This window comes from Diplotaxodon limnothrissa, linkage group LG3, assembly GCF_057381915.1.
Source record: "Diplotaxodon limnothrissa isolate DT_005_m linkage group LG3, D_limnothrissa_male_GT1.1, whole genome shotgun sequence".
NCBI lineage: Eukaryota > Metazoa > Chordata > Actinopteri > Cichliformes > Cichlidae > Diplotaxodon > Diplotaxodon limnothrissa.
This window is the reverse complement of record NC_140598.1, coordinates 30924764-30935459: the sequence shown is the minus strand read 5'-3', so window position 1 is coordinate 30935459 and position 10696 is coordinate 30924764. Positions and strand designations below refer to the sequence as shown.

Genomic DNA, 10696 nt, shown 5'->3' with positions numbered 1-10696 from the left:
TCCAAAGATGAGTGATTCCTCAATCAGATACAGGGCTCGCAATATCGCTAGCCCGATGTCCCGGGGCTATCTCTGCCCTGCCTGTCGGGCTATTGTAGGAAAAATATATGTCAATGCTTTTGCATTCTTTCAGAAATGTAGCTGGGTAATTATGTCATTGGGTGAGCCACTGTCAATATGTGACATATTGAAATCGTGTTTGAATTTGCGCTTGTTTTTTTGCTTTCACTTTGCAATCGCGCAAACTGTGTATAGAGAGCAACAGCACTGATCTGTGAGTGATGATAATTTGTGCACCAATTCCTCTGACATCGTCTTATTAATTGTTAGCTTACTATGCAAACATGACAAGTGAAATCTCCCGCAGCTTAAACATGTGAGAGGTTGATCGCGCAGAGAATCGCTGAGCTTATGTGAGTGCGGCAGGATATATATTTCACTACGATGACCTGGATGATTGAGAACCTTCACAGACAGATATATATTTTAGTTCTGCTGAGCCAAATAAGACAGGTCAGGGTGAAGAAGTGACAGCCAAAGAAAAGCTTACCACAAAACGGAGAAGTTATGACAAATCAGACTATAAGGCAAAAAGAAAGTGCAGCTTTATGGTTTCATGGACAAAAGAATTTCTGTGGCTGCAATATGACGAGCTAAATAACCAGGGCTGCACATAAGTGGTCCACAGGTGCGTATTCGCAGTCAAAATAAAAAACACGCACAAGGGTTAGGGTTAAATTTAAAAACTGTACTTTTGTGTTAAAATATATATTTATAATTTTAATAAATGACAAATTAAAAAGGCATTAACATTTTTTTTTGTATCGAAAAAATATCGAACCGTGACACCAAAGTATCGAACCGAACCGAACCGTGAATTTTGTGTATCGTTGCACCCCTAATATATATATATATATACACATACATATACATATATGTATATATGTGTATATATATATACATACATACATATACATATATGGATATACATATCCACCATCAGGCCGGGGTCTTTCTGTGTGGAGTTTGCATGTTCTCCCCGTGTTTGCGTGGGTTCCCTCCGGGTACTCCGGCTTCCTCCCACCGTCCAAAGACATGCAGCTTATGGGGATGGGTTAATTGGATAACTGGATAATTGGATCACTAGGTGTGAATGTGAATGGTTGTCTGTCCCTGTGTGTTGGCCCTGCGACAGACTGGCGACCTGTCCAGGGTGTACCCCGCCTTTCGCCCTATGACAGCTGGGATAGGCTCCAGCGCCCCCCGCGACCCTGAAAAGGATAAGCGGAAGCGAATGGATGGATGGATGAAACTCTTCCCTGATGGATGGATGAAACTCTTCCCTGTCTATGTAAATTACATATTTTGGTAGAATTGTTTTTTGTTTTTTTTTACTTATAAGTGATCCTCTTAGTGCGGTACCTTTCTGTAAGTGCTTTCTAGTTCGTTTTGTTTGTTTTGGGGGCGGCGTGTTTTATAACTAAAGTTTGAAGAGGAAAAAACAGCGGTTTGTTTACTTCCTATTCGAACGGGAACCGCCCACAGACTTCCTGAACCATTTCCGCGTGATTAGTTTAGCTTTTTATTGGGAAAAAAAGAACGACATCAATCAGCTATTTAAACGAACCATGTTTACTTTAATGTAATTTCGGAACCTTAAAAATCTAAACGAATAAACAAATGTCGGTTAATGTATCTAGCAGAACTCTCGGCTCCTCCGCTGGTCCAGAAAACTCCAGAAAGTTCTGGAGCCGGTAAAGAAGCTTCACCGGATCCGGTGCGCTCATTCAGAGTAGTTTCCACCGTGGTCGTGTTGGCTGTACGTGGCTGAGAGCTCGTGAGTAACTGACGGAAAACCTTTAAAAGAGAAACGTTTACCGGCGTCTCTGTTTTTACTGACACATTGAACGTGACCGTCGATGTTTACCGTGTTATTCACCATTAATCTGTAAAGCGCTAACGTTTAAACGGGTTCACGGTACGAGCTGGTACAGCAACGTCACATCATTTTCTGCCGTAGTTTAAAACGACGGTAAACAAACGGATATTTCAGTAAATCTTTACTGTGTACGTAAACTAACTGGACTCCGTGACTTTAATCCTGCGTCTATTCCCTCCTCAATCTTTGCTGTTTTAGGTTAAGCGCAAATGGCTGTTGTAACGTTTTCGTGGCCCTGCTGGATTCTGATGCTCGTTGTCGTCGCCACCGCGTCCACTTTCGCCGGTGAGATTTCGCCTCGGCGCCGAACCGTGTTCTGTTATTCATAACATCACTGAACACTCCAAAACAAATCACCCCCGCTGACTGTGAAAACGTCATTTTGTGTGATTAAGTATTTGAAGCCTTTTATTGGTTAAAATTTTTTCCAAAATCTTAAAGTTGTGGCGACGTCAGGTCATCGTAGATGGCGCGTTGGTCGGAGGTTTGGGAGCTGTTGATTGGGAGAGTCGCGAGTTTAAACATGAAGACTTGAGATTGTTCCCTGCGGCACTTACTTGTCAAACATTGAGCCACAAACAACGTTCCTGTCAAAAGGGAGAAGCTGCAATCAATTTTCTGCTAATAACTTTAATAGACATACAAAAAACGCCTTTCAAGAGTGCCAATATATAACATTTCTTTAATTTTGTTCAGATGTTTTTATAAGGTAAAAAAGACGCAGGCACAAATATGCTTGCAAACAGGGCCGCCTCCAGACATTTTCTTAGCCATATGGGGGCTCGCCCTAAGGCGACTATTGTTGTGATTTGGCGATATATAAATGAAATTGAACTGAATAAGAAAACCAGATAAGATTTTGAAATCCATAATAAAATCCTCTCTCTTGTGCTCCGTCTGCCATCGCTGTAACAAAACAAAAAACAAAACTGATCCATTGGAGTGAATAGAGATGACGCGACTGATGCATTGTAGTGTATCAAATCCCCCCACGGCCGAAAAAGTAGGAGGGCCGCCTCTTCAACATCACACTGGATGCTCATATTCGCAGAATTCCAGTAAACTAGGTGCCACATGAGTTCTACTGACACGTCCAAATATCAAACTGCAATATTTACGTGGGGAGTTTACACTCCACTGATTAAAAAGGCATTTTTGAAATGTTTTTGGGAAATACATCACTTGAACCAACTCTGCAAAAGAGGAGCTCTGAGGAAAATGAGTGTTAGGGACACACTAAGTAGAAGAAAAATATTTTCATTTTGAAGGGTTTTTTGTTTTCTTTGGGTTTGTCAACCAAAAAACAAACAAACAAAAAACTGGTGCTCCAGAGCGGAAGGAGAGCAGACAGGAGGATGAGTACACCCCCCAGGACTTGGGATTTGGGCATTGAAGCCAATGGTGGGTGTGAAACATGAAGGTGTCATGGGTGAGTAGTTTGGGTTTTTTTGTAAAACAATGACATATTGTTAGCACTTATGCTCGTACTGTAACTTGTGTGTGATCTGCCGGCTCACTGAAAATGATTGTTGAATGAGGAGTTGTATAGACGAGTGTGGCAAGGCTTAATCTATTTTGTGTGTGTGGTAACCCGGATGAAGATGACGGTGTGAGTTTATACCCTTAACTCAAATTAATTTGTCCAGACAGAGAGAGCCAATAATAACTTGCTGCATTATTAACCAGAAGTGTGCTTACAGATGTTATAAGTGTATTTATGATGCACTTTTAAATAAAAACTAAACATACTGTATATATGATATATTATAATTAAAACATTGTTCATTAAGCTATAGTTTAACTTAGTGTGACCTGTAGAAAATTACCTGTTTTTGCCATGTTTCAATTGTATTGCCATGTTTTCTTTTAGAATCTTTCCTCATTGAATGAAAAAATTGCATCCCACAGTCTGACACCCTGAACATCTTACAAGCTCGATGCAGGATCTATGTGTTTATATCTCAAGTGGGTGTCGAGTTGACGTTTGTGTACAAAAGTTGTCTATTAAAATGAAACTAGGGCTGCCACGATTAGTCGACTAGTCACGATTACGTTGACTATCAAAATCGTCGACGACTAATTTAATAGTCGTTTGCAGCTTTGTAAGATCCCAAAAGACGCTGGAATAAGTAGCAGGATTTAAGAGTGTAATAACGGACTGAAACAGAAGATGGCAGCGCTGCATGTACAAGGATGCCAGCTGCCGTTAAACCTCGAAGAAGAAGAAGAAGCAGCTGTGTCCAGTATCCTAGCTGTGTCCAAATACAGGAACCACATCCTCCTGAGGCCGCATTACATCAATGCGACACGACGAAGGCTGTCCAATTTCGAAGACTCCGACAAATGCGGCCCAGAAATGGGTCCTTCATTTCTCCGGATTTGAAGGATGGGTCGGGTGTATCGTTCGTGGCCCAACCTATCCCAGAATTCATAGCGCAGCCCAGCCTATTCCAGTTTCGAACAATGGCGGCAGCTACTTAGTTTTAATATTACTCTTATTACTTTTTCTGCGTCACAAAACAAACTTTTAACATATTTTCAGGCGAGAATGTAGCTGTGTAAAGTTCAAATATCTGCTCGGTTTTTAAAGACATCACATATTTGCAAAAGCACTCCGACGTTTTCGGAGACATATTTTACCCACCAGCTCGATAGCTAGCCGGGGTGTTGTGATCAGAGTGCAGTAGATAATGTCTGACAGCAGTTTGAAGAGGAAATGGATTCTGTTCTGTTCTTCACTCATTACCTACCTGACAGCTGACACCTCACACCTGTTTCTCACCTGCAGGTCAGACAGCTGAACACAGAGGATGGAGGGAAGGGATTCATGTAATGTGTAAACTCTTCTCTGTTTCCTTTTTTAGTCCAGACGAAGACAGCTGAATCTGGAAAGGACGTCACTCTGCCATGTCAAGCTCCACACAACAACTTGATAGGTGTAAAGTGGCGCAAAGCTGACCTGGGGGAAGAATATGTCTATTTGAACCGCAGAGGGCAACCTCAGCCACAAGGGCAACATCCATCGTTTAAGAACTGGGTGGATCTGCAGGACAGACAGATGAAATATGGAGACCTGTCTTTGACCCTTAAGAATGTGACGAGGAGTAACACTGGAACATACGAGTGTCTTGTCTTCGAGGACGAAACAGTCTCGTGGAAATCACTTGGCAACATCAGCCTGACTGTTGTTGTTCTTCCAGGTGAGTGAGCAGAGTTGAGTGTGTGTGTGATCAGAGGTGAAGCTGCTTCCTGGTTGTTGATGTTTGTTTCTAAAGATGTTGTTGATGAGACTTTGTAGAAAGCAGCTGGTCTGAGTGATGTGATCAGAGTGCAGTAGATAATGTCTGACAGCAGTTTGAAGAGGAAATGGATTCTGTTCTGTTCTGTTTACAGTCCTGTTTCTAATGTCACTGGTTCAGTGGACAGCTCCTGACGGCGAGTCACGGAAAACGTTTAGAGTCTGTGGCTGTTCCTGTGTAAAACACAGCTATTGGGCCTAAAAATGTGAATAGTAGGATCTCAGTCTAAATGACATGATCCACTAAGACCTGTGCGGTGTCACCTCAAAGAGAGATTTATTGGTTAGTGAGGAATTTTGGGATTCTAATTCAGAGTTTTAAATGGGAGGTAGATGACTATTTTGGAAATGCGTTTTGGTCACAGGGTAAGCACATCCTGTCTCTTAACCCTGCACTGAAGCCTTATACACACTGGAAGTGATCCCCAACAACATGGTGACTTACACCACACACGGTGAACAATATTTGGTTGTGCAGTGCTGGCAACATAAAGTGGGCATTTTTCAGTACAAGTACATTAGAGGGTCATCAGATGTCTGCTTAAAAGTGATTTACAGCGAGCGAATCACTTCTAGTGTTAAAGTTTGGCTCAGTAGTTTGGTGGGTGGTTCTGAACAGAAGCAGATTGGCTGCTGTGAAGGTGATGAGTCCTCACTCTGTTTTCTTTTCTTTTCCTCAGCTTCAGACCAGCAGATCTTATGACATCCTGGGATGAGTGTCAATCTGACATTTCAGGTTCCCACTGACACCACATCTGTATGGCTAAAAAGACTTGAAAAATATAAAAACAATGATAAATATATCTCCTACTGCCAAGACTCAACACCAACACGTCCCAGTGACCAGGAGGAGTCAATCAAGGGTCGGGTGGAGGGGATGGACTGTAGCAATATCAGCAGCACAGTCTCTGTAACATTGAAGAACCTGACCAGCAACGACAGTGGGACATACGAGCTTCAAGGGGTGGACCATAGTGGAAGATACTTTAATAAAACGGTCTGCCTCAACGTTACTGACCCAGGTGAGACAGGCTTATTCACAACATTACCTCCCCTGGGTATACCACCGGGTGGGTGTAGTACAAAGCTAAATGGTACAATAAATCTAGAAACACCCCTACTTTCATTTCTTGAAATATATTTTAAAGGGGACTTGTATCTCTTTCTCCTTTTCTTTTTTTTGCCAGAGTAAAGTAATTGGACAAGCAAAATATTTTCTGTAACTGAAAAATAGAATATTGTTTAAAAATGGCAGATGATATACAGAGACAAAACTACAAACCTGACTGAATGCCGTGTTTAAATAAAAAGCACTATGTAAATGAAAGTCTTTTCCATAATTTGAAATGATTCAAATGGATAATACATGGTGGGGAATATCAGAATATCATCGTATCAGTGAAAGCAGCATGGGTTATTTTGGGGTTCAGTGTCTTGCTCAAGAATATTTTGACATATATCCGAGAGGGATTAAATCACGACCTGACGTACTCTACCTTCTGAGCCACAGCTGGTCTGAGTGATGTGATCAGAGTGCAGTAGATAATGTCTGACAGCAGTTTGAAGAGGAAATGGATTCTGTTCTGTTCTTCACTCATCACCTACCTGACAGCTGACACCTCACACCTGTTTCTCACCTGCAGGTCAGACAGGAGGACACACAGAGGATGGAGGGAAGGAGGATCAATCTGTCGGACTCAAAGTTGGACTGACAGTTTGTACTTTGTTGCTCTTTGCAGTCATTGCTGGGATAATTTATAAATTCGTTACATGCAAGGAGAAGAATTCTCATGACCTTCCTGCTGATCAAGATGTTTGTCTGAAGCAAACCATTTTTTCCTTTAACTCCGTGTAACGGAAAGAGACGGAGACAGATTTATTTTTTTTTCATGAATACATGAACTGCACTCTGGGTTTGGACCCCTGAACATCAGACAAACCAGAGTTTCCCACAGCGTCATCCTGTCATTAAGATGATGACCACAGCAGCAGGATGGACACATCTCAGAGTTCCTGTAACTTCAACTTTTAGTGTGGATAAAACACATGCTCAGGTCGTGGCGAGAGCTTCACTTTCCTGGTATAATTATAAACTGTATAAATGAAGGACTTGGACACGGTGACACCAACCTTTGGCTAGACTCCACATTTTAAAGCCTCCATGTGTGGGTTGATAAGTTTATCTCCAGCATCCAGGTGGATGTTAAAAAAATCACCCCTGTAGAGTTTGTATAAAGTAAGAAACTGTCAACAGAGAATGAACCTGTTTCTATACCTGTGCAAAGGTGGACATTTGAACATGTATTTATTTATGGAGATATCTAATCATGAAATCTGTTGTGCAGTATTTAAGATGCTAAAAACATGCTAATATATGGAATTTGTTTTTTTTAATCAAATTATTTGTTTTTACATGTTGTCTAATTGTGTTAATGATTGAAGTAAATATTTGTTTTTTTTCTGATGTATTTGACTTTTTTTAAAATGTCAGAGTCTGTGTGATGCTATATAGCCATAAGTGTGACCATTTAATGTGAACTCTGCTGGTTCAGTCTCTCACAGCAGACAGGCTTTAATTTTGAGGATGGATGAAGGAGACACAGTAGAGAAGGAGGCAGGTTTTCTTTGAATCCTCCTGTCAAGTCAGACTTTCTAATGTCCTATATCGTACAATTGATATCGGATCTCTAATCTACACAAGTGTGGGTGTTTACAGACACTGAAGTCTGTTAGGTAAGAGTTAATTGTTTTTGTAATAAAATATACTAATCTGAATGAGGACAGAGGCAGCGATCACTGGATTTATCAGCTAAAAATTGTTTCTGTGACTCTATTACAGGATGTTACTGTTGTTCATGAGGGTTTACCCCATCCTGAACCCTGTACAATCACCATATGTATTTTTTATATATTTATTTAATTGTTCTAGTCTAATCAGGGAACAAAGAAAATAATCATTCTAACTGACACATAAAAACTTTATGACATTCTTACTCAAAAAGTCCATTTTGGCTTTGTCCATAATCCAGAGTTATTGTTGATAACTTGAAAATGTAAGCTAGGTAGGTACTGATTGCATGGATAAACGTCTTTTTGAATTTCTGGCTTTGTTGTTGTACTTGTGAGCACCAGGAATCCTTATATCACAGCTCCATTGATGATTGTTTAATTTAAATAATTGTGGAACAGATAACCCAACCTGCTCTCTCTATCTAAAGGGCCAGAGTTGCAGCACCTGAAGACCATTACCCTCTAGTACTCCTCTTACCAAACTTTAAAACTTAATTCTCTCAAAAGGGGATGTGCAAATATCAAGGGTGTAGAGCTATCGGAATGTGTCCTGTACACATGGAAGAGTTCTACTGAAACATATCCACAGGTAGAAAGGATTTTCCGTGTCGTTCATTCGTACATTATCAGTAATCTCAGTCTCTCACTGAACGTGCTCCTGTGACTGGCCAGCATGTCATTGAGTGGGTGGGAGGTATTGTCCACTATTGTCCTTACCTTGGACAACATCCACCTCTCTGTCTCTACGTTAAGAGAGTCCAGCTCCTGACAACTTTCTGGCCTTGTGGGTCAGTCTATTGAGTTTCTTTTCATCTGCAAATCTCAACCTGCTGCCCCAGCATGCAACAGCAAAGAGGATGCCACTGGCCACAACAGATTCATAGAAAATCCTGGGCACTGTCCGACAGATGTTAAAAGAGCCCAGCTGCCTCGGAGAATAAAGCCGACTCTCGCTCTTCCCGTGGAGTGCAGTGGTGTTTTTAACCCATTTTATTGATGTGAGTAAAGAAAACAGAAAACACAATGCATAGTTTATTTTGACTGTTATATGTTAACCTAATTTTTTATTTTTAAGAGTGTGGCCATGATAAAAAAAATATCCAGCACTGGTTTATTTTTCACAACCTTTTCACAGCTAAAAAAGGGGTTGATTGACCTTGGATGACCTCTAGAAACTTATATTAGTATCTTTAAAATGATAGAGGCACAAACAAAAACTTTTGCAGCACAAACGTTTGACAGCGTTATCAGGAAACGTCTGAAGATGACAGGTCTCTGTGCAGTGGCTGAAGTCTGTGGTGTAGACTGTGAATGACAAAGGGAAGAGGACGGTCCCTTGTGGTACCCCTGTTTTGCTGATCGCCTTGTTAGACACAAAATGTTGAAGATGCACATATTGTGATCTTTCTGTCAGTAATCAACAATCCAGGACACGAGAGAGGCATCCAGATGTGTAGGTGGATGTCCTCAACTCCAAGGCAGTGCTGGTAAGCGAACTGAGGGGCCAGTTTGGCCTCACTATCCGGTCTTTAAATCTGATGTCATTAGCCGTGTCTGAGCCCAAACTCTGGTGCAGGTCCCAAAGTCAAACGAGAAATGCGGCATCACTGAGAGTTGAAAAACTCTAATTTCAACTCTCTAAATAATGTCTAAATGATTTCATCTGTATTAAAATGATCAGTGTTGCTGCTTTACCAGGTGTAACAATTAAGTTTAACATCCAGGCATCCATGGAAACAGAATTTATTAAATGTAACGGAGTTAGAAGTTAGAAGGAAGTTAGCTCACTAGTTTCCACCTAAATATAATATAGCATGTCCTGACTGAGAGATTTCTGAAACAAATTGAGACGTACAGCTCTGCTATCACTTCCGACATAAATGAAGAAAAGAAACTAAACAGCAGTGACGTTTGTAGAGTTACTGAAGTTTGGCTGGTATATAATGATGTGCTACGTGATCTCTAGCGACACAGCTATGTTAGCATAATATAAACAGTGAAGCTGGATGATAAACACTAACTTTTTTCCACTCAATGAAAGTTAACGCTAGGCTTCCCGATGGTGGGTAACCTGATCCTGGGAGATCCTGGGGGCGAATGGGATGTGGTGTCTTTGGTACAGGAACAATGCAAAATGTCTTGGACAGCACTGGGACCTTCTGTAGACTCACGCTCATTATGAAGAGTTTATCAAAGAAAGGGATAGGTGGGAAAGAGGTGCAATGACATTCACAGGAGCCCATAGTGCAATGTGGAGAGAGGGACAAAGAGTGTGCAGGCTTACTACAGCTAAATCAGTGGGGATGTGCTCTATTGGGTAACAATGGAAAGTCTGAGTTGGGGCAATAGAGTCAGTGCAGAAGGTTATGTAATCACCGATACACTTAGTGAGCGCATTGATGTCCTAACTAAGAGGGTGCTGGGAGGTTTGCGTCTCTCTGCTGTCTGTCTGCATCCTGCTATACAGACTGTAAGTTTACAAACTGTCATGGTCCTGGGTCGGTTACCCAGCGCTTTTAGTTTGTTATCATTTTCTAGTTTATTATGATGATGATGATGATTATTGTTTGAGTTCTATGTGTTATGTTTGGTCTGCCTCTGAGTCTGCGTCTGTGTCTCTGTCTATGGTGTCACCCCAACTGTTTGTGAATCTGTCTGTTTAGTTCTGT

At 41.2% G+C, this 10696-nt stretch overlaps 1 protein-coding gene across 1 annotated transcript; it reads left to right on the top strand.

Moving 5' to 3' along the window:
* Window positions 1-1780: 1780 nt before the first annotated feature.
* On the top strand, window positions 1781-7548 carry LOC146635338 (uncharacterized). The gene is made up of 3 exons (XM_085350514.1): window positions 1781-3368; window positions 4804-5139; window positions 6881-7548. Exons 1-3 carry the CDS (start codon window positions 3338-3340, stop codon window positions 7090-7092), a joined length of 579 nt encoding a protein of 192 aa, XP_085206640.1. The 5' UTR covers window positions 1781-3337; the 3' UTR covers window positions 7093-7548.
* Window positions 7549-10696: the final 3148 nt, after the last annotated feature.

Excerpts from the sequence above, each read along its gene's own strand:
- LOC146635338 (XM_085350514.1), top strand. The coding sequence starts at position 3,338 with ATGGTGGGTGTGAAACATGAAGGTGTCATGG. Across the intron at positions 3,369-4,803 it reads GAAACATGAAGGTGTCATGG|TCCAGACGAAGACAGCTGAA; the intron begins GTGAGTAGTTTG and ends TTCCTTTTTTAG. Across the intron at positions 5,140-6,880 it reads GACTGTTGTTGTTCTTCCAG|GTCAGACAGGAGGACACACA; the intron begins GTGAGTGAGCAG and ends TCTCACCTGCAG.